Source organism: Pipistrellus kuhlii, unplaced genomic scaffold (assembly GCF_014108245.1).
Source record: "Pipistrellus kuhlii isolate mPipKuh1 unplaced genomic scaffold, mPipKuh1.p scaffold_m20_p_25, whole genome shotgun sequence".
Classification (NCBI taxonomy): domain Eukaryota; kingdom Metazoa; phylum Chordata; class Mammalia; order Chiroptera; family Vespertilionidae; genus Pipistrellus; species Pipistrellus kuhlii.
In genome coordinates this window covers 717,944-742,669 of record NW_023425524.1, presented here as the reverse complement: position 1 = coordinate 742,669, position 24,726 = coordinate 717,944, and the positions used below count along the sequence as shown (strand labels likewise).

General features: G+C 50.5%; 2 protein-coding genes across 7 annotated transcripts in view; one reads left to right on the top strand and one right to left on the bottom strand.

Annotated features, from left to right (window-relative positions):
- Positions 1-15,938, top strand: part of HEATR1 (HEAT repeat containing 1) — a 32,567-nt gene extending 16,629 nt beyond the window's left edge. For 3 of the 5 annotated variants that reach the window (XM_045587065.1, XM_036453475.2, XM_036453477.2), the window contains 23 exons: positions 882-1,124; positions 1,416-1,547; positions 2,274-2,377; positions 2,482-2,625; positions 3,458-3,576; positions 3,674-3,795; positions 4,233-4,361; positions 5,005-5,235; positions 6,100-6,226; positions 6,410-6,570; positions 7,249-7,295; positions 7,400-7,523; positions 8,327-8,467; positions 8,952-9,238; positions 9,920-10,070; positions 10,908-11,066; positions 11,184-11,318; positions 11,461-11,565; positions 11,652-11,820; positions 12,384-12,538; positions 12,994-13,152; positions 14,027-14,135; positions 14,869-15,938. In XM_045587065.1, the coding sequence (XP_045443021.1) occupies positions 882-1,124; positions 1,416-1,547; positions 2,274-2,377; positions 2,482-2,625; positions 3,458-3,576; positions 3,674-3,795; positions 4,233-4,361; positions 5,005-5,235; positions 6,100-6,226; positions 6,410-6,570; positions 7,249-7,295; positions 7,400-7,523; positions 8,327-8,467; positions 8,952-9,238; positions 9,920-10,070; positions 10,908-11,066; positions 11,184-11,318; positions 11,461-11,565; positions 11,652-11,820; positions 12,384-12,538; positions 12,994-13,152; positions 14,027-14,135; positions 14,869-14,957 (3,342 nt within the window). In that variant the 3' untranslated portion in view covers positions 14,958-15,938. Of the gene's footprint in view, positions 1-881; positions 1,125-1,415; positions 1,548-2,273; positions 2,378-2,481; positions 2,626-3,457; positions 3,577-3,673; positions 3,796-4,232; positions 4,362-5,004; positions 5,236-6,099; positions 6,227-6,409; positions 6,571-7,248; positions 7,296-7,399; positions 7,524-8,326; positions 8,468-8,951; positions 9,239-9,919; positions 10,071-10,907; positions 11,067-11,183; positions 11,319-11,460; positions 11,566-11,651; positions 11,821-12,383; positions 12,539-12,993; positions 13,153-14,026; positions 14,136-14,868 lie in introns of those variants that run through there. The other 2 variants (XM_036453476.2, XR_004990618.1) reach the window with 2 other exon arrangements.
- Positions 15,447-24,492, bottom strand: LGALS8 (galectin 8). Of its 2 annotated transcripts, XM_036453478.2 has the most exons (11): positions 24,366-24,492; positions 22,479-22,628; positions 22,234-22,322; positions 20,940-21,150; positions 20,485-20,604; positions 19,678-19,734; positions 19,384-19,410; positions 19,136-19,258; positions 18,770-18,858; positions 17,917-18,082; positions 15,447-17,519 (listed from the first exon to the last, which is right to left on the bottom strand). In XM_036453478.2, exons 2-11 carry the CDS (start codon positions 22,518-22,520, stop codon positions 17,370-17,372), a joined length of 1,074 nt encoding a protein of 357 aa, XP_036309371.1. In that variant the 5' UTR covers positions 22,521-22,628; positions 24,366-24,492; the 3' UTR covers positions 15,447-17,369. The 2 variants fall into 2 exon arrangements, with proteins under 2 accessions (XP_036309371.1, XP_036309372.1); XM_036453479.2 differs by lacking the exon at positions 19,136-19,258.
- Positions 24,493-24,726: the final 234 nt, after the last annotated feature.

The window sequence follows — 24,726 nt, the reverse complement described above, 5'->3', positions numbered from 1 at the left end:
ATGTACCAACGGTGGAATAGGGTGAAAGCCATTTGACTGTTTTCCTGGTGGGAGCACACGTGGCATTTATGAGCTCCGTGTCTTCCCAGGTGTAATTTAAACAGGAATTGACCATCTTAGTCTATTAAAAACCACGTAGTGACATTTTAGGCCCTGCAGGCTGTACAGTCTCAGACAGCCGCTCAGCTCTGCCTTCTGTGGCGTTGGTGGCTGAGGCGGTATCTGGACAGATGGGAGAAGCCATATTTCTGGCATTAGTTAAAGCCTTTACATACATAATTTGCATTAATATTAATTATACCAAGTTGGAAACACTTAGAGAAAAGGTTCAGTGTTTTAGAAAAAGCTAAAATGTATGTTGATAATCCATAACTTCAGTTTAGTTTGTATTTCCTGTTTTCAAAAAGTCTTGGGACACTTGGGTTTCTCCATTGATCTCTGAAGGGTTTAGAGCTTTTTTAAAAAATATATTTTATTGATTTTTTTACAGAAAGGAAGGGAGATGGAGAGTTAGAAACATCAATGAGAAACATCGATTCAGCTGCCTCCTGCACACCTCCCTCCTGGGATGTGCCCGCATCAAGGAATGTACATGCCCTTGACCGGAATCGAACCTGGGGTCCTTTAGTCTGCAGGTCGACGCTCTATCCACTGAGCCAAACTGGCTAGGGAGATTTTTAACCATTCATTGTAGACTAAACTATAGAAAGGGACCTGAGTGCTTCCTTGGGGTGACAGTCATCCCGTGTCCATGAGGACATCATTATTGGGGGGTCTTCTCCAGACTGAGCTGGCAGGCTTCCCACAGGGTATCTTTGCAGATCTTTGTTAAAGCTGTGCCCACGTGCTAACTGTTCACTAATCAGCTTTCCACACTTCAGATGGTGCTTGCTCAGCTGCTGCCTATGGCGGAGCACCTGCTCGAGAAGATCCAGAAGGAGCCCGCGGCTGTCCTGCAAGACGAGGCCACTGTTCTGCATCTCATTCTGGGAAAATATAATGAATATTCAGCTTCGCTTTTGCATAAGGACCCCAAGAGTCTAGATATATTCATCAAAGCCGTGCACACCACGGAGGAGCTTTTCACGGGCATGCCACCTGTTCAGATCACAGCCCTCAAGAAGGTCAGTGACTTCTTTCGGAATCGAAAGCACATCCCAGCGTTTAAAACTGTGTGATGTTTTCCTTGGAGGAGACAAAGTGGACTGGACAGGTTTTAAAGGAACATGGTTTATCTGACCCACTTTGCCAGTGATGTACACGGGTCATTAAAAAGTACTGCATTTTAACGGACAAAATTGGGAACAATTTTACATTTGTAAGAGAATGATGTAAAGAATGTTTTAGGGATTCAAGTTTGTTCATTGACCCCAATGACCTTTTTTTTTTTTTTTTTTTTTTTTAATCTCCTTTAGATTACAAAGCCATTTTTTGCCGCTGTATCAGATGAAAGAGTTCAGCAGAAGCTCTTGTGCACATTGTTTGACTTACTGGTGAACTGTAAAAATGCCCAGTGTGCTCAGACTGTCAGCAGTGTTTTTAAAGGGGTAAGTTGTTTATGAACGTTTGTTCCCTTCCAAGGAACACCATGTGAAGCGTCCTCCATGCACACTGCTTTTAGGAAGTCCAGTGTTAACCGTTAACAAAACCCTCAGAAAAGTCAGTCATAGAGAAGTGCTAAATCAGAATTAGAAATCTGCACTGTTGATTTTAGTGTCTGGAATATTTGTGGTTTTAACCAGGTAGCAAGTGTGTGTGTGTTGGAGTTTACTGGTAACAGCTCATTCCGTCTAACTTCAGTGTTGTCTAACGATGCGTGTGGAATGCCGTTGAGAGCTTGCGTGTCGGTTTGTGTGTCCACTGAGACCCAGGCTACATCAGAATAAGCACTAGTTATTCTGTTGTTGGAAGTCACATGTACAGAGGGTAAGGGCCTGGGAAGCGTTAGTGTCTGTGCTCAGCATTCTCAGAATTTACCGTGTGTTTACTCGGATTTCTAAGGCAAATTAAGTGGAACAAATGAAGGTACAGAGCAGTGTGTATCATATGCTCCTGTTGGTTTTATTCTTTCCATCTTTATACAGCTGTCAGTATACAAATTTTCAAAAATACGTAAGAAATTGTCAGTGGTGTTTGCCTTTGGGGTTTGACCTGGGCTCCAGAGTCATAGGGAGACATAAAAGTGAACAGAGTTTTCATCGCATCTCTTAGTCAACGTTCATTGCTTTAATTTATCCCGTGAGCTTTGGCGTCAACATTTTTTCATGTTTCAGATTTCCGTCAACGCTGAGCAAGTCAGAATAGAACTGGAGCCACCAGATAAAACCAAGGCCTTGGGCACGATTCAGCAAACCAGGAGGCAGAAGATGCAGCAGAAGTAAGCTGTCACTGCAGGGATCATGCTGCTCTAGAATCAGGTGTATTTATTCTTAGCACTCGTAGTATCTGCTTTTCCAACTGTTTGTCACATCTGTGTCCCAGGAAATCACAAGATCTAGAATCTGTTCAGGACGTTGGAGGTTCTTACTGGCAAAGAGTAACCCTCATTCTGGAATTGCTGCAGCACAAAAAGAAGCTCAAAAACCCTCAGATACTGATCCCAACTCTTTTTAACCTGCTGTCGAGGTAACGGTCCTGCCTTTGGTCCAGGAGAGAAGGGATTCCGATTCCTCCTCATCTTATTTTAATTCACACTCTTCTGCTTTGCTGGTCTGTAAAACAGAGCAAGTTAAGAACTGTCGAAGAAAGATGAAAAGCATGGGTTAGGATCTATTGCCAATGCCCGCACTGACTTTTATCCTGGGCTGTGCAGGAAGTGGCCACTTGGCCTTGGGGTCCGCTCTCCTCCTTTCAGTGCCTTGTCCCCGGGCCAGCATTGCTTGTATTTAAAGATACAAGTCGAGCCAAAACCGGATTGGCTCAGTGGATAGAACGTCGGCCTGCGGACTGAAAGGTCCCAGGTTCGATTCCGGTCAAGGGCATGTACATTGGTTGCGGGCATATCCCCAGTGGGGGGTGTGCAGGAGGCAGCTGGTCGATGTTTCTCTCTCATCGACGTTTCTAACTTTCTATCCCTCTCCCTTTCTTTTTGTAGAAAATCAATAAAATATATATTTAAAAATAAAGATACAAGGTGACATTCACTCTATATTTTAGGTGTAAATTATTAGCTAGAGAGCCATAGCGAATGCCGTTGAATTGTGGATGTGTTCTTTCATCTGAAAGGCAAATCAATCCTATGATTCTCCACAGCGTGATAGGAAGTGCAATAGGGAGGAGCTGCCTGTATAAGAAAGAAGTTAGACTTCTAAATCTTCCATCCTGTGTATGGACTTGATGTTTAATGTTAACGTCTCAGTCATTTCTTACTTAGTACATGTGCTGGACTGTGGTCATGGCTGTGTCACTGGCTGACATGATTCCGCTTTCACATCCCGTCCTCTTCCGGATCCTGCAGGTGTTTAGAGCCTCCGCTTCCGGAGCAGGGGAACATGGAGTACACCAAACAGCTCATTCTCAGCTCTTTGCTCAACATCTGCCAAAAGCTCTCTCCAGACGGCGGCAGAATACCGAAAGGTACGCGCGTGCTTTGGTGGCGGGAAGCTGGGAGGTTGTTCCCCTCAGGTAGCACCGTGCCTGCCACCTACAGCTTGGGTCCTCCTCCCCACCACAGACGTTCTGGACGAGGAGAAGTTCAACGTGGAACTGATCGTGCAGTGCATCCGCGTCTCCGAGATGCCTCAGACCCACCACCACGCCCTCTTGCTTCTGGGGACTGTGGCCGGGATATTTCCTGTAAGTACTCCTGCGTGGGGGCTCCAGCCAGTACTCCCGGTGTTTCTCTCCTCCCTGGACAGGCTGGTGGGTACAGAGTGGTGTCTTGTGGGTTTTGCATTTCCCCAATGACTAATGAGGTTGAGCATTTTTTCATGTGTGAATGGGAGAGGGATAGAAAGTTAGAAACATTGATGAGAGAGAATCATCGATCTGCTGCCTCTTGCACACCCCCTACTGAAGATGTGCCCGCAACCAAGGTACATGCCCTTGACCGGAATCGAACCTGGGACCTTTCAGTCCACAAGCCGACGCTCTATCCACTGAGCCAAACCGGTTTCGGCTCCTTTGCACATTTTAAAACTGAGTTTTTTTCCTCTTACTGTTGAGGTGTAATGAATCATTGATATTTGATTTGTTTAAAATAGAAAATGTTGAAAACGTATTTTCTTTTTCAGGATAAAGTTCTACACAATATCATGTCTATTTTTACATTTATGGGAGCCAACGTCATGCGTCTAGATGATACCTACAGTTTTCAAGTTATTAACAAGACAGTGAAAATGGTTATTCCAGCACTTATTCAGGTAGGCTGTCTTAAGACCATTGCTAGTATCACTTTTTAAAAATTTTGCATAATATCAACTTAGAGTAACAGTTAATGAGTGACAGTTACCAGCCTCTCTAAAATGCTCCCCACTGGGGATGTGCCTGCAACCGGAATCGAGCCTGGGTCCTTTCAGTCCGCAGGCCAATGCTCTATCCATTGAGCCAAACTGGTTTTGGCAGTTTATTCATTTTTCGATCCATTGAACAGTTTTGATTTGAGCACCCATACTAGAGAGGAGTGGTTTGAACTTGATTCTGAAACAGCAGGAGCTCATGGCCTTTCTGTGCTCTCAGTTGTACCCACTCTACTCAAGCAGACTTGCTCTCAGTGCCTGGCATTGGGGTGTGCCATTCAGTGCCTCCTGTTCCCTCCTCACCCCGGGATCTTGTTTCTGATGAGTCTCCTTTGGGGCAGGGCTGGAATCCTACACTTTATATTCCCCTCCGAGCCAGATAGTGCCTGGGATCTGTCTTACCCTTATCGAATATTTCCCAATCAGCCTTTGATTATTAAAGTGATTTCAATAGCGCTGGGCACACAGGAAGGCCTTATCCTGCCACTAAAAGCCTGATGGGTGGGGGCCGTTAGTTCCCCCGCTGACCCTGCTTGCCACTCTGCAGTCTGACGGCGGAGACTCGGCGGAAGTCACGAGGAACGTGGAGGCGATCGTGGTGAAGATCATGCGTGTGTTTGTGGACGCGCTGCCACACGTCCCAGAGCACAGGCGCCTGCCGGTCCTGGCCCAGCTGGTGGACACCCTCGGCGCAGGCCGGTTCCTCTGGGTCCTCCTCGTCCTGCTGTTCGAACAGTACATCACCAAGACGGTGCTGGCGGCCGCTGGCGGGGAGAAGGTCAGAGGTGGGGGGCGAGTGGATGAAAGGCAGGTGTTTCCCGCAGGTTTGTGACACTTTCCAGCTGAAGTGTGGGCAGCCATGTTCCGTGTGCAGTGCTTGCCAGTGCTGGCTCAGACCTGCTCTGAGAGATGCGCTGTCGTTTTTCTTTTTTAAAATATATTTTATTGATTTTTTTATTTTTTTAATATATTTTATTGATTTTTCACAGAGAGGAAGAGAGAGATAGAGAGTTAGAAACATCAATGAGAGGGAATCATCGATCAGCTGCCTCTTGCACACCCCCTACTGGGGATGTGCACGCAACCAAGGTACATGCCTTTGCCCGGAATCGAACCCGGGATCTTTCAGTCCGCTGGCCGATGCTCTATCCACTGAGCCAAACCGGCCCTGGCTATTTTATTGATTTTTTAGAGAGAGGGATAGAGAGTTAGAAACATCGATAAGAGAGAAACATTGATCACCTGCCTCCTGCACGCCCCCTACTGGGGTTGTGCCCACAACCAAGGTACATGCCCTTGACCGGAATGGAACCTGGGACCCTTCAGTCCGCAGGCCGATGCTCTATCCACTGAGCCACACCGGTTTCAGCAGGACTGTTTTTAGACGAGAGGCTGGTCTGGGAACAGATCCAGACCTGAGCTGAGGAAAGCAGGGTGTTTGGTTCTGCTGAAGTCGTCACGCAGACTGTGGAGTGTGCTTGCGACCCTCCTGGACTGGCTCTTCAGTGTGGAGCTCGGTCCCATGGAGATAGACGGGACGGGAGGAGAGAAATATTTTTACGACATTCCCCTTATTTGTGCTTACTAATTTACATAAATTGGACAGGTACAGTTTTATGACCCGAGTCTCTTCTCTCTGCAGGATGCTATGCTCGAAGCAGACACTGAATTTTGGATCTCGGTCTGTTGTGAATTCAGTGTCCAGGAGCAGATACAAAGCTTGATGAATATCCTCCAGTACTTGCTGAGCTTGCCGGAGGAAAAGGAAGGTGGGAGAATGGGGGTACTTCCTGCTGATCTGAACGGTCGGGGGTACGGAGGGGTGGGCAGAGATTGTGTAGAAGAGAAGCGGTGGTAACGAGACACTGAAATGTTACCGAGTATAGAAGACTCGAGAACATTCCACGCTTTGCGGCCCCAAATGACTGCCTGGATGTGTTGCTCTCTTTCAGAATCCGGTCCCAAGGCGGCATCTCACGTGAGCGAAGCGCCAGGGGAGGTGCTGCAGGTGTTCAGTGTGGACGCTCACACAGGCAAGCAGCTGCGGCACCTCAAGTTCCTGTCCGTGTCCTTCATGGCCCAGCTGCTGGCCTCCAGCCACTTCATCAGGAAGGTGAGTGCTCCTCAGCTCTGTACGATACAGTGGCTTGGCTTTTTCTAAAGGAACTGTGTTTGAAACGCTTAAAAAGATGCCCTAACCGGTGTGGCTCAGTGGATAGAGCGTCGGCCTGCGGACTGTAAGGTCCCAGGTTCAATTCCGATCAAGGGCATGTACCTTGGTTGCGGGCACATCCCCAGTGGGGAGTGTGCAGGAGGCAGCTGATCAATGTTTCAATCCCGTCGATGTTTCTAACTATCTGTCCCTCTCCTTCTCCCTTCCCCTCTGTAAAAAAAAAAAAAAATCAATAAAATATATATATTTTTAAAAACTAGTAAAAAGCTTGGCCAATATCATGAAAATATGAAGCATGAAACCTTAAAATCAGATTATGAGCTCAAGGAAGATTAGCTTTCCATAATTAGTAGATAAATGAGTATTGATTCGCTATAGTTTTCTGAATTTTTGTGGTACTTTACAGATATTACCAATAGCTGTAGAATGCAATTAAAATAAATGAATAGAGTGTAATTAAAGTTATGCTGAGGGTGATCCAAACCTGTAAGATTGCAGTGTCAAAACAGTTGTGGTAGGAAGTTTGAATTTAATAGTCTTAGGTGAATTAAGGGCCCATTTAAATGGTTTTTATGACCAGCTGCATAATGTCCTAATGAGGCCTTCTTTATAAATTAGGTCGTTGAAAGCGGTGGTCCTCAGGCCTTAAAGGGCTTTGAACAAAGGTATGTTACTTCTTCTTTTTCAATTTTTGTTGGGAAATAATTTCAAGCTTTTATCAACAACCTGGAAGAATAGTACTGGATCCTCACGAGTCTCCTGCATTTAGGTTGCTGGAGGCGGTGCTCGGCTACATTAACGCTGTGGCCCAGTCCGTGGAGAAAAACACAGACAAGCTAACGGGGAAGTTCTGGCGAGCGCTCCTCAGTAAAGCTTACGACATGCTGGACAAGGTGGGGCTCCGTTTCTCCCCCATCTCCTGTGCCTTGTTCCTGTGTTTGTGTCCTTGTGAAATGGTTTTGCATAGTTTTACTTTAAGAACAAATTTAGTGATGAAACCAGTTTGGCTCAGTGGATAGAGCGTCAGCCTGCAAACTGAAGGGTCCCAGGTTCGATTCCAGTCAAGGGCATGTACCTTGGTTGCAGGCACATCCCCAGTAGGGGGTGTGCAGGAGGCAGCTGATCGACGATTCTCTCTCATCGATCCTTCCTGTCTGTAAAAAAATCAATAAAATGTATTAAAAAAAGAATAAACTTAGCAATAGCCTCTCTTAATATAATACAACTCAGAAAAGAACCTCTTGATGACTAGAAGTAATTTTGTCGGAATGACAGTTGTATCTCTTATCGACTACGTGAGCTTGAGCCTTAGCAAACACTGTGCTTTCAGAACTCAGTCATGGGACACTGTGCGGTGTTTCACTTCATTCAAGTACAAGTGGGAGGACAGTGCCTGCCAGGTGGGGTCTCAGGCTCTCAGAGGCTCTGCCGGTCCTGACGTAGGATCACTGCCCAGCATCCGGCTGAGTGCCTGCTCCCTGGCATTGCTCAGCTCACTTAGTCTGAGCTTCAGTTCTTTTTTAATAAACGTGATCAGCAATGCCTTACCTGAAAGTTATAGAAGAATTTAAATAAGAAAGGGGGTTTGAACACGCCTGCGCCTAGAAGGTATTCCGTGGATAGAAACCTGTCTGGATCTGCGTTTATCTTCCCTCTTTTCTGATTGCTTTTTTGTTCAATGTGAACCGCTCTCTAGGTCAATGCTTTGCTGCCCACGGAAACATTCATCCCCGTGATCAGAGGGCTGCTGGGCAACCCCCTGCCGTCTGTGCGCCGGAAGGCGATGGACCTTCTCAACAACAAGCTGCAGCAGAAGGCGTCCTGGAAGAAGAAAACCGTAAGTGACTGCGCGTCCGAACCCTCCCGTCCCGCCGTGTCCGAGCTGCATTTCCCCCCACCCGGGTCTCCGTGGCACCGTCCACATAGCCGGTTGCTGTCTGAACACATTGCTGTGGCATGCGTGTTTCCAACGTGACAGTCATCCTGCAGGAGTGTAGAGATGTGTCCTAAGTGTTCTTGGAATGGATTTCAACTCTGATAGAATTCTTATTGATGTGGACCACACGTTGGCTTTGGGACAATTCTCATCCACTCCGTCTCTCTGCAAACATCAGGAGATGTTTAGTGTGAGCCAGGGACTGTTCCCAGCACTCGCATTGCTCAGCAGCAGCGAGTCCATTGGCGGAGGTTCTGTGTGTGATCATGTAGCTCAGGGCGTCTTGCTCGGGCCTCTGTTGGGCAGTGTCGGCAGTGACAGTGGAGAGCAACCTGGCAATGTCCCTGCAGCTTTAATTACGTGGGAACTTCGCTGTCCTCCACAGGTTGACAATTTCCTCAAACTGGTTCCAGTCCTTCTGGCCGTGGTGCAGCATAGGAAGAAGGGGACCGAAGAACAAGCAATTAACAGACAGACAGCTCTGTACACCCTGAAGCTTTTGTGCAAGAATTTCGGTGCCAAGAATCCAGAGCCTTTCGTCCCAGTGCTGACCACGGCGGTGAAACTGGTCGCTCCAGAGAAGGATGAGAAGAACGTGGTGGGCAGTGCCCTGCTGTGCGTAGCAGAGGTGGCTTCCACTCTGGGGCCCCTGGCCGTCCCACAGCTTCCCAGGTGCGTGGCGAGGCCCCAAGGGGCTCAGCTGGTTGTCCCCTACACCGAAAGGTTACGGTTCTTTCCCCAGTTAGGGCACAAACGGGAGGCAGCCGATCAGTGTTTCTCTCTCACGTTGATGGTTCTCTCTCTCTCTCTTCCTCTCTCTCTCTCTCTCTTTCTCTCTCTCTCTCTCTCTCTCTCTCTCTCTCTCTCTCTCTCTTTCCCTGCCTTCCCCCCTCCCTCTCTAAAATCAATGAAATCGTGTCCTCAGGTCAGCATTTTTTAAAAATAAATTTGCTACAGAATTGATCTTGAAGCTGAAAAGCACAACATTCCCATTTATTATACCTTTATGGTGTTTCTTGTCCCCATTTTTGATCCCCTCTGACCAGCTGTCATTAGGAAGCCGTGGGTGCTGCCACTCGAGAGAGACCACACCCACCCGTGGGGTTCTGTAGGATAAGGCCAGACACAAAGCAAGCGTTCAGGCGAGAGGCATTATTTTTAAAAGGAGCGTTGTCAATACTACAGGCTCTGGGACACATCTTGCTCTTTGTCACGAAAGCTATGTAGACAGTGTTTTGTAGGCTCTGACATACACAGTGTAGACACCAGTGTGAGATTTTTTTTTTTTTTACTGACTTACACTCCCTTCTCTATCTGCTTAAAGTTAGTCTAAAACGTGTGCTTGCTTTCTAGCCTGATGCCCTCACTGCTGACAACAATGAAGAACACCAGCGAGCTCGTCTCCGGCGACGTCTACCTGCTCAGCGCCCTAGCAGCCCTGCAGAAGGTGGTGGAGACTCTGCCCCACTTCCTCAGCCCGTACCTGGAAGGCGTGCTGTCACAGGTGAGCCCGGGACCCAGCGTGCGGTGCGAGGGAGCAGGGGGAAAGGAAAATCACACACTCAATCATTGTATTTGTTCTCTACGTTAGTAGTTGCTGCTTGGCAGGAAGCTTTTTTCTGAGAAGTGCTTTGTTATTCCTAAATGCGTGCCTTCTCTCCCACGTCATCATGCCTCTGCTTAGCCTTGGCACCGCGAAGGTGTCATCTTGCCATGAGGCTGGTCTCTGGGTTTGGCAGAATGTAGTTTATTGCTCTTTTTCCCCCTGAGCGGTTTGGCACTGAGCAGGCAGAGCCGTCTTTATTCCTTGCTGTAGGACCAGGTACCCCCCAGCTCTCCTGTTGGAGGTCAGTGCAGAGAGAGCTTACTGCACACAGCGGGCAAGTGGCATTTCCAACTGAACATGCCCAAGAATGGCCCCGCACCTGTTCTGGTCTCTTGATCATTCGTCATTTATAACTTCCTTGATGCGGATGATTTAACCAGTGCTTGAAATTTACAGAACGGGACCTCTCTCTCTAAGGAGCTTTCTAAGTTTGCTAGCAAGAAGGAGCTCAAGTACTCATGGCGCTGGATTCCTGTCCTGAGAACATCGCGAGTCTCAGTTGCTCAGAGTCCTCCTTCCCCTCATCCACATCCCCATCTCCCGCTGGGAAAGAGGCACCCGTCCATTTTCGCCTGCAGATGGTCAGGGTTGGCTGGGAAGGGAATGTTCTGGCAAACATGTACCGAGCCTTCCCAGCCACTAGCATCTGGGCTGACTTCTCGACTTATCACGTGACTCTGAGACGTTCTCACTGAGTCCACAGAGGCCTCGATCGCTGTCTCTCTCTTTCCGTAGGTGATTCGTTTGGAGAAAATCACGAGTGAGATGGGTCCAGCCTCCCAGGCTAATGTTCGTCTCACGTCTCTTAAAAAGACCCTGGCCACCACTCTGTCACCCCGCGTCCTGCTGCCAGCCATCAACAAAACCTACAAGCACGTCCAGAAGGACTGGAGGGTGAGATCTGTTGGGGATTAGACTTTGGGGAGGGGAGCTAAGATGCTGACATGTTTACCTTCATAATGAACTTGGAACGTGAAACACTGGCCCCTCTCTCCGCTGTGTTCTCGGTAGAATCACATGGGCCCGTTTATGAGCATCTTGCAAGAGCACATCGCGGTCATGAAGAAGGAGGAGCTCACCTCCCATCAGTCTCAGCTCACCACGTTTTTCCTGGAGGCCCTGGACTTCCGAGCCAAGCACCCCGAGGTCAGCTGGCAGCCGCTCCCCCAATCCCGAACTCACCTGCTGACAGCCAGCCGAAAGCTGGCTGTGACCTGTTCTACAGGCCACAAGCATGCAAAGCTGGCTGCCAGGCCTCTGCCCAGTAAAACGGCTCTTTTGTTTTCAGAATGATCTGGAAGAAGTTGGACAAACAGAAAGTCATATCATTGACTGCCTGGTGGCTATGGTTGTAAAACTGTCTGAGGTCACGTTCAGACCTCTGTTTTTCAAGGTGAGCTTGCTTCCTCCCCGCCTGCTCTGTGCTTCTCTCAGTAACAAGATGTGTGAATAAACTCCCGTTTCTCTCTCTCTCTCCAGCTGTTCGATTGGGCCAAGACCGAGGACGCCCCCAAGGACAGACTGCTGACGTTTTACCACTTGGCGGATTGCATTGCCGCCAAACTGAAGGGGCTCTTCACGCTGTTCGCCGGCCACTTGGTGAAGCCTTTTGCCGACACCTTGAACCAGGTGAACATCTCCAAAACAGGTTGGTGGCTGACTCCAGTTCGTGGACTCCTTGCTCTGGGTGCCTTACACAAGGCTTGGGAAGTATAGAGAGTCTAAGGGGGTGGCTGTTCTTAACTGTAGCCGCTGTTCAGGCCCTAAAGAGTCTGCTTTCGCATCTGAAAATGGGTCATGAGTTAATGCAGTGGTCGGCAAACTCATCAGTCCACAGAGCCAAATATCAACAGTGTAACGATTGACATTTCTTTTGAGAGCCAAATTTTTTAAACTTAAACTTCTTCTAACACCACTTCTTCAACATAGACTCACCCAGGCCGTGGTATTTTGTGGAAGAGCCACATTCAAGGGGCCAAAGAGCCGCATGTGGCTCGTGACCCGTGGTTTGCCGACCACTGAGTTAACGGAAAGGAGGGATCACTTTAACCGAGAGCCCATCCACACTGTTCCACCCTCATCCTGAGCTTGCTTTCTAGGTGGAGGGGGACATACCCTCTTGATTGTAGTTTTGTCAATAGTGATTTGAATGTAAACATTGGAGATTAAATTGTGGCATGGTTTTCACTTTTACTCTCCCCCCTCTTACAGATGAAGCGTTTTTTGACTCTGAAAACGACCCTGATAAGTGCTGCTTGCTCTTACAGTTTATCTTGAACTGTTTGCATAAGATCTTCCTTTTCGACACCCAGCACTTTTTAAGTAAAGAGAGAGCAGAAGCCTTGATGATGCCTCTGGTGGACCAGGTAACCGAGTCAAACCACCTTTTCACTTATCATTTTTTGTGGCTTTAACTTATCTTCATTAGTTTACTGAGCTCTACTTTTGAATTTTTCACATGAAAAGCACAGTGTAAGGACTAATGCAGCAGTCGCCAACCGGTGATCCTCGGACCCCTGGTGGTCCATGAGGTCCGAAAGGCTGGGGACCGCTGGTCCAGTGGTTAAGTTTCTAACTTGTTAGAACTGGTTTCATTGAGAATGTTGGGGTGCGGCCGTCCTCTGGCTCGGAGAGTCTCTGGAGGGAGGGGTGCTGAGGCTGAGGTCTGTGAGCTCCTGAAGGCGGCCCGCTACCTAGGACCGTGTCAGAACAGCTCCCGGTTTGAGCCTGTCACGGAGGACAGAGGAATAGTATTTACACGTTGGGTATTTTTTCAAACGGAATGCGCCCTGTTGCTCAAAGCCCTTTTCTCACTCCGCAGCTGGAGAACCGGCTGGGAGGAGAAGAGAGGTTCCAGGAGCGGGTGACGCAGCACCTGGTGCCCTGCATCTCCCAGTTCTCGGTGGCCATGGCCGATGACTCCCTCTGGAAGCCCCTCAACTACCAGATCCTGCTCAAGACCAGAGACTCCTCGCCCAAGGTCAGGAGCCACGGTGGCGGCACCGGTGCCCTGGGTTCTCACCACGTAGGCCTAACAGCTATCGCGCAGTCATGGCTGTGCAACCATGGTAACTGGCCAGACAAACACGGCTGCTCGTCTGCTAGCACCAGCAGCAGGCTGTGCCGGATAGAAGTTTGTGCCTGCGTTTCTGGATTTTACTTCTGGGTTATTCATAAAGAACAGCAGTCCTCCCCTGACTCCTATAGTATGTGTGGGTGGCTCAAATACTTCTAAATACTTTTGCACTTTTATTTATTTTTTAAAATATATATATTTTTACAGAGCGGAAGGGAGAGGGATAGAGAGCTAGAAACATTGATGAGAGAGAAACATGGACCAGCTGCCTCCTGCACACACCCTCCTAGGGATGTGCCCACAATCAATGTACATGCCCTTGACCGGAATCAAATTTGGGACCTTTCAGTCCGCAGACCAATGCTCTAGCCACCGAGCCAGACCGGTTTCGGCACTCTTGCACTTTTAAATCTTGAGAAGACATGAAGTGATCCCTTGTGGTTTTTAATTTAAACGCCTCTTCAGTTTCTCTGCTCACAGAGGCCAGTGCTTTGAGCTTGTCCACAGACTTTCCTCTGGGTGAGAGAATCTCAGGCTGAGGGGTCTGTGGGATGCTGGAAGGCAGGTGTAGCTGGGTGACACCCACAGACATGGGGGCCGAAGTGCTAGAACACAGTTCAGGATGCCTGGATCCCAAACAGATCCCCAACTGTCCCGTCCCCTGGCATCCTGAGGTGGGAGTCGGATGGACATAAAGTGAAATAAACTCATGTTAAAGAGCATTTCGCTTTGAAGATTCTAGTTTTCGCCAACCTTTGCCCTTGGCTCCTCCCTCCAGGTTCGGTTTGCTGCCCTCATCACCGTGCTCGCGCTGGCGGAGACGCTGAAGGAGAATTACATCGTCTTGCTGCCGGAATCCATCCCTTTCTTAGCGGAATTGATGGAAGGTAATTTCCAGTGAACACGCCAATATGGGTGCAGGGGACCCGGGAGGCGGGGTTCCTATGCTGAGTGCGGTGGCGGGAAGAGATTAGGAAATGGCCTTTCCTTTGCCTTCCCCTCACACACGTGTTTGGCTGCAGCTGGAGGCTATTGGATCACGACGGGTAGGCACTGAGACAGCCTGTGACAGCTTCCTGTTCACAGTGACCAGCTCTACCCCGTGCTGGGCATGGTCCTCATTGTCCCCGGGATCCTGTAAGCCAATGCAGTGCCCGTTTCACAAAGGAAAGAACTAGAAGCTTTAGGGGATTAGGTAACTCGGCAAACTAACAAAGCATGTATGACGGAGCTGGGGTGGGAGCCAGGTGTGCGGTGTGGACACTGGGCCCGGGAAGCTCCAGGCACAGCGCAGCCCAGGGAATGACAGTGGGGCTCCCCGTAAGCAGGGGACGGAGACGAGGAGGCCACACGTTCACGTTCGTGTTGCACTGCTCATCTCCACAGAGGTCGTGCACCTGGTTCCGACGGCCTGGAGCGCAGCTCCGCCAGGAATCGGGAATTTTCTTCTGGGGCCTCTATTGGGCTCCGTCTTCCAAGCCTGAGGCCCCTGGCAGGGAGGAAGGTGCCTCCCAGGCGCCTCCCTTCGATGCCTCCCTGTCTGGGGGCCGGGGGCCAGAGCCGGGACGCGCCCGGATGAGGTGGGGGGACGGGAGCTGACCCGTGTCCTTGCATTTGCAGACGAGTGTGAGGAGGTGGAGCACCAGTGCCAGCGGACGGTGCAGCGGCTGGAGGCCGTGCTGGGGGAGCCGCTGCAGAGCTACTTCTAACTGCGGCGGGGTTCACACTCTGGTCCGAGTTCGGATTTATGTTTTATATTTTTACTTGGGTGTTTGGTGCCATGTTAGTTTTGGTGCCTTAACACCAACGGGGACTTGACAAGGGTCTTCCCTCGTTTGTACTGCATCCAAGCCCTCCCGCCATCTGTACAGATTCGCAGAGTAAAGGACACGTGTGGTTTGGTAACGGCGGCTGTGTTGTTTCAGCGTTTACTGGTCACTCCTGACCGAGGTTCCTGGTACAGACAGGTCTGGTCCTCGTGCCCCAGCTGGCAGTACCCGCTGGACTGCAAGCGCAAACCTTAGCGTTTCTATAAAGGAATGTCTTAGCCCGTGGTGGCCAGGTCAGATTTCCCTCAGAGCAATCCATTTTCTTCAAGAAAGTGCGTTATTCCGCTTTCAGCAGGAACACTTTGGACTGTAAAGCCATTTGGACTTTACTTTCATTTTGGGTAGATAACACTTCAGCCTTGACTTGTGTGTGTGCCCATAGAGGGCAGTCGTTGTAGAATGTACTTTCCACTCAGGACAACGATCCATCTCCTTTATCATTCGGCCTTTGGTGGGGGGTGGCGGCTACAGGCTGTTTATGAAACAGCTACACCTGGCAAACCCACCAGCTGGAAGCCACTCCCCCTTCCCTTCCCGATCCCCTTTCCCAGGGAGTAGGAGGCCCCGTTTCCCACAGGTGGTGACCAAGAGTCACTTGTATGAGAAAGAACCGGATTTTTTTTTTAATGTGATGTCACAGTGACAGAGTTGTCACAAGCAAAAGGCTGACATGCTGTAAAGATATTCTCTTTAAGAAAAGTCTTACACTCAGTCATAAATGCTAATAGCTTCATTTCAAAACATCTAAATATTTTGTATCCTGTCAAAGAATCAGTCCTTTGTTTCACAATCTCCATGTAAAATGAAAATGAACTATTGGACTTAGAGCAAAATCTCAGTCATGCAATCTTTGAGGAAGAACAAAATAACCCTGAGATTCTAGAGCCTTCTTGCCCGCACGCCCCCACCAATGTTTTGTTTTGTTTTTTAATTTATTTTGAGTTTGGCAAAACTCGGCATAATAAATAGGAAAATGTTGGAAAGAATGCTAGAAGTTTCTACATTGTAGTATTCTTTTTGGTATAAGGGTGTTAAAAAAAATAACGAGTATCTGTTATGAAAATACTCCTAAATCCTGGCAGAATCCAGCTCAGCAGTTTTTACCTCCCCGCTCCCGAGCCTTTTAAATTTCCTGTAACAAGACCTGGCATGTGAGAATTCTGCAGAGGATTCTGCCAACTCGTTTCAAAGAATAACAGAAAAAATTACAGAAATGCAACACTTGAACTTGCTGATACAGGTTTGATTTAATCGCTTAGGTAGAACAATGTTTTGATCTCGGCCTAATGACGGACTCATCTTTGGAAAAGCAGAGGCAATGCCACTTGGCATGCGGACAACCAGCAGGCGTTTATTGCCCCTCTACTTTGGTCTCTTGCTGTAGCTCACTTTCTGGTAGGGCCTGTTTGATAAACATTAAATCATTCTTGACTACACTTTGTTACCCAGAAACACCTGCCAATTAATTGAATTCCGCTCACTTCTACCTTAAACTCTCTGTACAGGTATGTGCAGATCTTTCTCTCACCCTAAATTCATAAAAAAATATACCCACTCACTGGTACAGATGTATTCTGATTGACATCAAGTGAATTTCAACACCGTTCATTTTTTGTTGGTTTTGCTTCGTTTTGTTGCCTTAATCTCTGTGCTGTGTCCATGTCCTAGTGTTAATGATCTGGTAGCGCTTACAGTCAGGTGTTTATTGTGTTAAAGGGAACTGCCAGGTGTCAATCGGTATCAACTCCCTAGCTGCGGGGATGAGAGAAGGCTCTTTAAGAATGTGGTCCCTGGGGCTGTGGTAGTGTCTCCTACAAATTAATGTCTTAGGTGGTTTACTAGCTGAGTCATCAAAGGCCCTGGTGGGTGTATCTGACCTGCAGAGGCACCAGGGCTGACATAGCAGAGCCTAAGGAACATGGCAGTGGGCACCACTGGGCATCCATCCCAGCTCCCAGCACATGGCCCGCAAAGGCAGCACTTGATGCATTTGCTGCTGCTGAGAGCAGGCCCCTCACCAGTGCCTGGTGACCGAAGCGGGTTACAAACAAGAGGCTGGGTGGGTGGAGGGGGGAGGGGGGGGAGCAGGGAGCCTGAATAACACATAGGCTGCTGCCGCCTCTAACTTCCTCCTGCGCTAGAAGCCACCTGCGCGACAGGTCAGAACACTGGGACTAAACGCTGCGGAAGCTCATCCTATCTATGTACACAGGTAGTGTGGTCGTGCGATGCATTGTCACGAGGCCAGTGTCACGTGAGCCATCTGTATTTCAGTTTTTGTGGTGGCGTCAGCTACCAGCTCCTCACTTCCAGCAGCTGGATGTCTCCATCGATCTCCAGGGTGTCGATACTGGGCAGCTCCTTAAACCTGTGCTTGTACTCCAGGCTGTGGACGCCGTTCACCGCCACCTTGAACTCCTTCACGTCGCAATAAATGATCATCTGAAAGGAAGGGACGCGCCACATTAGTGCCTCCCCCGGTTTAAAAACTTTCGTTTCTTGAACAAACAGGACTCACTTCCTGGAAGAAAGGACTGCCCCAAAGCTGTGAGTAACCACAGGGGTGATGGCCGTGCAGGCAGTTTCACGGCCCCCATGTCCTCATGTGCACTGGGCATTAAACATGTTACCCCAGGACCGAGACACAGTTCCTGCCAAAAGTCCTATTGACTAACGGGGCTGTTATGTCCAATAATTCCATTCTACTGCGTTTGCCATTTGTGCTGACTGTCCATGTTATAAACAGGACTGAAAATACAATCTCAAAATAAAACACACACACACCTCCACAGGAGGGCTTGGTCTGCACAGACCATATGTCTTACCCCTGCAATCTTACCTCAAAGTACATCCCAGGACTGAACGGAAAACAGGTAATGTTTCTCTCCTCTTCTCCCCAGGACTCCTGAAGGAAGGAATTCCTTACAAATGCTTTACTGTTCAGGCGTGGGTTCAGGTGGAGAGCAATATCCTTGGATTTTCCTGATATCAGGTCCACATTAAAGCTTTCAAGACAAAAGAAAAAGAAAATTTTTTTCAACCGAAAAATTGCACGTTCTGAAATTTAACAATCAGAACTGAACCGTGGTGATAACCACAAAATACAAGTATGCATACGGACATAGGAACACAAAAAGGTGAAATGAAACTTGAAATTCCAAGTTAGCATTCCGGAGACATAAATATGTTGTTTGTAAAAGAAAGATTAAAAAAAAAAAGTTTAAAATCAACATAGAGGGTAGGATCTGGTTGGGTTTAGAAGGATCAGCTGAGTGATTTCTCCAGCTGCGGTGGGGGGCAGCGTCCTATCAAGAAGGGATTCTCCTCACTTGTATGTGTTGTGTTCTTGGAGGTGTACTGTCTAGGAAAGATCTCTCATTCCAAGCTTCCAGATCTGAATATCTCTGGAGGAGCCCGTAAAGCAGACATTTCACAAGTTACGTGACAATAGGGGCCCTAACAAGAGCTTCAGGACCTCAGAGCTGCCCTGGATTTCACCAGGGGAGGAGGGGATTCAGTCCTGGTTCAGCCACCTAGTGAGCAGCCTGGCTTCCTCTTTATCAGCCTCACCTTCCAGATGAGGACTGGGACCCGAGCGCTACTGGGATCTCACAGGACAGACGCGTGGTGCACGCCAAGAGGAGACACGTGGAAGAGGGCTGCACTATTACTGTTAACTCGGTGATACCCACCCTTTGGCCTTCGCGTTCACTTCTCCTTTAATGACGACGGTCCGCCCGGGGCCCATGGAGGTGTTCAACCTCGCCACGAAAGGCAGAGTCTGAAAAGAGACCACAGTCGGCACCAGGAAGCCTGCAGGAGGCCAGCTTGTGGGAAAGCTGTCCAAACACCGAAGTGTCCGAAGGCTGAGGCTGTCCACCCCGTGGAGGGCCAGCCTGGGTCCCCAGCAGGGAGGGGATCACTAATGGCTCTTGGGGGCCTGAGGCCTGAGCTGACCAGGGACTGGCTGCTCTGGGCTCCTGAAGGTAGAGGTGCCACTTATCAGCAAACTAAGACTCCCCTTGTCCTACAGGAGGAAAAATGGGGGCTCTTCAAACCTTTGACAAACAGTTGATAGGTAGTATTTTGGCGCAAGTCAAAGTGTGATGGGCAGCCGGACCTTTGCTCTTGGTGTAGACAGTTCTGGGTGCGATTTTACCAGTGTCGCCTCTATTACTAGGCTGTGGGGAGACAGGTGTGCAGTGAGGGATGGGATGAATGGCGCTGTCTTCCAATGTTTAAACCACTCGCTCCCTGGGCAGCTTTCTAGAATGTTCTACGTATTCCAACAGGCAGAAATACTTACAAATTGTGACATGCCGGCGTTTGGTACCTACGGAGAGAGAGAGACAGACAGAATGAGGACGCCTGAAAGGGGAGAGCCCAGCACTGTGTACGTAACAGCAGTAACTGGATCTCACTGGTGTCCCAAGCCAGCCCGGCTGGGACCAGTGCCTGCTCCGCCATGAGACCGATACCCAGGCAACAAGAGCCCCATGGCGGTGTGGTCCGGAGTCAGGGCTACGCGGGCTGGAAGGTCAAGCTGAATCCTGTATCCCCCGTTTTAAACTGGTGGTTCATGGAAAGATCTGACACTCACATCTTCTCCATTCAGAACGGCCACCTCCAGAGTGGGTGCCTGGGCACTCCGTAAGTCCTGGGGAAAAGAGAAGAGGGATCTTTACCATCCGTCCGGCTCCCAGTGACATAACAGAAAGAACCACAGCCCAGCCAGGGGGCCTCAGGAGCTGAGCGGCGACCCGGGCACCGAGAGTTTGCAGGTTTGATTCCCGGTCAGGGCACATGCCAGGGCTGTGGACTCGATTCCTGGCAGGGGGCATGCAGGAGGCAGTGAATCAATAAAAAAGTTTCTATCTCCCTCTCCCTCCCTCTCTCAAATCAATACATTTTTAAAAAATTTTATTTTATTTTTTCAACATATATTTTTATCGGTGTTTTACAGAGAGGAAGGGAGAGGGAGAGTTAGAAACATCGATGAGAGAGAAGCATCGATCAGCTGCTTCCTGCACACCCCGTACTGGGGATGTGCCCGCAACCAAGGTCCATGCCCTTGACCGGAATCGAATCTGGGGCCCTTCAGTCCGCAGGCTCTATCCACTGAGCCAAACCGGTTAGGGCCACTTTTTTTTTTTTATGCTTGAGAACTCCGCTTTAGTCTTTTTGGAGGGCAAGTTAGCACTTTCAACCAGAACTTAGAATGCAGACACCCCCTGGCGCAGGCAGCAACCTCTCAACCCCCGTCCTCCTGGATTGAGGGAACAGCCCAGCGGCTAAAGGGCTTCTGGCTGGAACTGCCCTCGATTGGGGTCTGCAGACAGAGGATTGGGGGTCCGGGCGGTAACTGGAGGGGTTTCCTTCCGTTTCACCGCGGAGGGAGGGCGCTCACCGAGCTGAAGCTGAAGCCGACCGAATGGATGCGCACTTTGCCCGAGATGCCCAGCGTGTCGATCTTCTCGGGGCTGACCCTGTGCGCGTACAGCAGCGTGTGCTTCCCGTTGACGGCCACCTGGTGGGCACAGCAAAACCAGTTAACAGACCCGCCATCTGGAGACTCGGGTTGGATTTCCAGTTTACCCCTCTGCCCGCTCAACCTGCCCAGACTGACGGGCAGCATCAGCCACCCGCAGGGTCTCATGAACGCCTAATGTCTGTCCTTCTCTGCACACCAGTCACACACGCGTGCACATACGTTTCCCTGGGAGGAGAAACACGATCGGGAAGGAGCTGTGACTCCCGCCTCTCCGAGGGCCACAGCCAGACTCTCTGATGGAGAACCGCGAGGGTGAAAGCGCCCTGCGCACGCTCACGAGTGAGGTCCGAGGCTCGGCCCCCGCACGCCACCTGGAACTTGTCCTTGAGCACCATCATGACGATCTCGAAGGACTTCTCCTTCCCGAAGGGCATGTCGTAGGTGATCTCCTCCCGCCCCCACTTCTCGTTCTTGAGGGTGTTGCAGACGATGCAGTTGGTCCTCTTGAAGCGCGGGTTGAAGTGGAAGATGACGTCCGCCCGGGGGTTCACGCTGCTGCCGCTCTGCAGGTCCACCTGGAACCTGGGGGGAGACGGCCCCTGAGCTGAGCACGGGGCAGGGGGCTGCGGGGTGGGGGCCACAGCAGGGGACACACGCCAGACCCCTCCTCCAGCCGCCTTCGCTTCTTCCTTAGTAACAGTCCCCGGGGCCGAGGCCGGGGCCCCGTCTGTCCGGAGGGAGCCTCCATTCTCCGGCCTCCCTCGTCCATCCCTGCAAACAGCACGTGCTCCCACCCAGCCACCCCGCCCACACCGTGAGGCTGCAGTTCCAGCGCCAAGAACCATGGGAAAGAGGCCTTCGCTGGGGCAGCAGAGCGGACGCCGCGGAGGAGGCTGCTTCTCTAAGACTTGGCAGCAGCTGTCTCCTTCAGACCCGACTCTTTCCTGGAAGCCACTGTCAACATGGGCGGCAGCCACACTGACCGGAGCCCAACTCTAACAGATACGGACTCGTCCACAGTTTGTACCCAGCCCGTCCGATGAAAACGACCCAAACGGGCCTTAGGAGGGGCTGTGGGAGGGACCTGCAACTGGACTCTGTCCCTGTCGCCGGACCACAGTTCCCCTCACTAACCGTACATGCCATCTATACATATAAAAGCCTACGCGACCCTTCCACTGTTAGCTATGACACGCACTGACCACCAGGGGGCAGACGCTCAACGCACAGGCATGGAAACATGGAACAGACTGATGAATCTCAGAGGGATAGGGGGAGGGCGGGAAGAGATTAACCAAAGATCTTATATGCACACTAGAGGCCCGGTGCCCTCGACCCGGCCTGCAGGAATCGGGCTGAAACCGGCAGTCCGACATCCCCCAAGGGGTTCCAGATTGTGGGAGGGTGCAGGCCAGACGGAGGGACCCCGGTGGTGCACAAATCCGTGCACCAGGCCTCTTGTTCCTTATAATGAGATCAGACTTAGAGCAATAAAATAAAAAACCAAAATAACATCTATTTCAGTCACTCATCTCGGCATCTGGGCCAGGATGCTGACGGAGGCAAGGTCAGCCTCACGTACCCAACGTCTCTCCCACATTACGTTATTGCCACATGGAGACAGCTTCTCCATGTTCTCCTCCATCGGACGCCACGCGATCTTACCTGTCCGAGTCCCCGGGGACGTGCCCGCGGATCACGATCAGAGTTCCGGGATCCAGCTGCTCAGGGATGGTCCCCACGTAGGGGATTATCTGGGGAAAACGATTTGAACAAACGCGCTTTTAGGAACCCAGCATTTTCCACATGGCCCTCACGGCTTTCCAACAGCCACCCCGTCCATCACTGCAGCCCTGGGTGTGCTCTCAGTCCTGCCAAGGGCAGGAAGTGACGCCAGAGGACTCGGTTACCGGGTTGCAGATGGCATTCTGTAGGTTGTTCAAGGACAGCATCCTTCTCTTCCTCTTCAGTGTCGACTGCGGTCTCTCTTCTGTGTCCGAGCTCAGCTTTTAAGCAAGTTTCACTTAAAGGTTCCCTCGATTGAAACGGAGGCAGTTGCCCTGAGTAAGGTCAAAAGAGAGGGAAAGAAAATGCATCACCTTTTCTTTACGTCATAATTATCCTTAGAGGTAAATTATAAATTATTTCACTCATATTTGCCAAATAACGGGATGCTTTTGCAACCAAAGATCTCACCCCAATTCTCACCGAGTGCACTTCTATTGGCAGCAAAATCTCAGATATCCAGGTCTGAGGTGATACCTCATTGTCATTTTAATTTGCATCTCTCTGATGATCAGTGACTTTGAGCATTTTTTCATGTCTCTTGGCCATCTATCTGTATGTTCACTCTGGAGAAGTGTCTATTAGGTCCTTTGCCCATTTTTTAATTGCACTGTCTTCCTTTTGTTAAGTTGTATGGGTTCCTTATATATTTTGGATATTTACCCTTTATCAGATGTATCGTTGCCAAATATGTCCTCCCATCCAGTGGGCCTCCTTTGTCAAACATTGAGCGTAATGGCTTGGTAGATTTCTGAGATCTCCATTCTGACCCATGGATCTATTTATCTATTCTCATGCCAGTACCAAGCTGTCTCCATTGCAGTGGCTTTGTAGTGTAACTTGAGATCTGGTATTGTGATTCCTCCAACTTTGTTCTTCTTTCTCAGGATTGCTGTGGCTGTTGGGGGTCTTTTTCTTTTTTTTGTTCCATATAAATTTTTGGAGGATTTGTTCTAGATCTATGAACTATGCTGTTGGTATTTTAATGGGGATTGTACTGAATCTGCAGATTTGGGGAGTATGGCCATTTTAATGATGTGATTCTACCAATCCATGAACACGGTATATCCTTCCACTGGTTCTTATCTTCTTCTAATCTCTTTTTTCAGCGTCCAGTAGTTTTCCGAGTGCAAGTCTTTTACCTCCTTGGTTAGGTTTATTCCTAAGTAACTTAATTTTTGTTGTTGTTGCAATAGTAAATGGGCCCTAACCGGTCTGGCTCAATGGATAGAGCTCGGGCCTGAGGACTGAAGGGTCCCAGGTTGGATTCTGGTCAAGGGCATGTACCTTGGTCGCGGGCACATCCCCAGTGAGGGGTGTGCAGGAGGCAGCTGATCAATGATTCTCTCTCATTGATGTTTCTAACTCTATCCCTTTCCCTTCCTGTCTGTAAAAAAATCAATAAAATATAAAAACAACAACAACAAAACGCACCCACACACAGAATCAAAAGAGGAAGGAAACAAGTTTCCGGAGTCTGGCCCCGCCCAGAGCACCTGACCTGTCACAGGTCAACAGAGAAAGCCGCCTCCCACGGGTTAGGGCCGACACGGCATCCTGGTCCGGGTCCCCGACCAGGTCCCCGATCCCTGTCGCGGTCCCCGATCCCCGTCCCGGTCCCCGACCCCCGTCCCAGTCCCCGACCCCGTCCCTGTCCTGGTCCCCGATCCCCGTCCCTGTCCTGGTCCCCGATCCCGTCCCCGTCCCAGTCCCCGACCCCGTCCCTGTCCTGGTCCCCGATCCCCGTCCCTGTCCTGGTCCCCGATCCCCGTCCCTGTCCTGGTCCCCGATCCCCGTCCCTGTCCTGGTCCCCGATCCCGGTCCCCGACCCCCGACCCCGCGCGCCTCGCAGGCCCCCATCACGCGCGGCCGAGCGCCCCGGGAGGCGGAGGGTCCCCGGGTCTCCCCGGGCAGAGGCGGCGGAGGGGCCTCCGGATCCCGGGCGGGAGCGGGGCCAGGCCCGCCGCTCCCCCGGGCCCTCCCCGCGCCCCCCGCGCAGGCGGCGCACTCACCGGCGGCGGCTCGGTGCTCCGGCGGAGGAAGCGTCGGCGGGTCCGTCCGCTTTCGGTTCCGCTCGGCGGTTCCGGTTCCGCTGGGCCCTGCGGCTGCGGACGGCCCGGCGCTCAGTCCGCCGCTGGGGGTGGGGATGGGGCGGAGTCTGGGGTCACCCCGCCCCGGAGACGGGGCGCTGCACTGGGAGCAGCGCTGGCCGGTGCCTCCAGGAGGAGGTGCAGATGCAGGTGCAGATGGAGGTGAAGATGGAGGTGAAGATGGAGAAGGAGGTGCAGGTGGAGGTGAAGATGGAGATGGAGCTGCAGGTGCAGGTGAAGATGGAGGTGCAGGTGCAGGTGAGTGAGGGGAAGGGCGGATGCA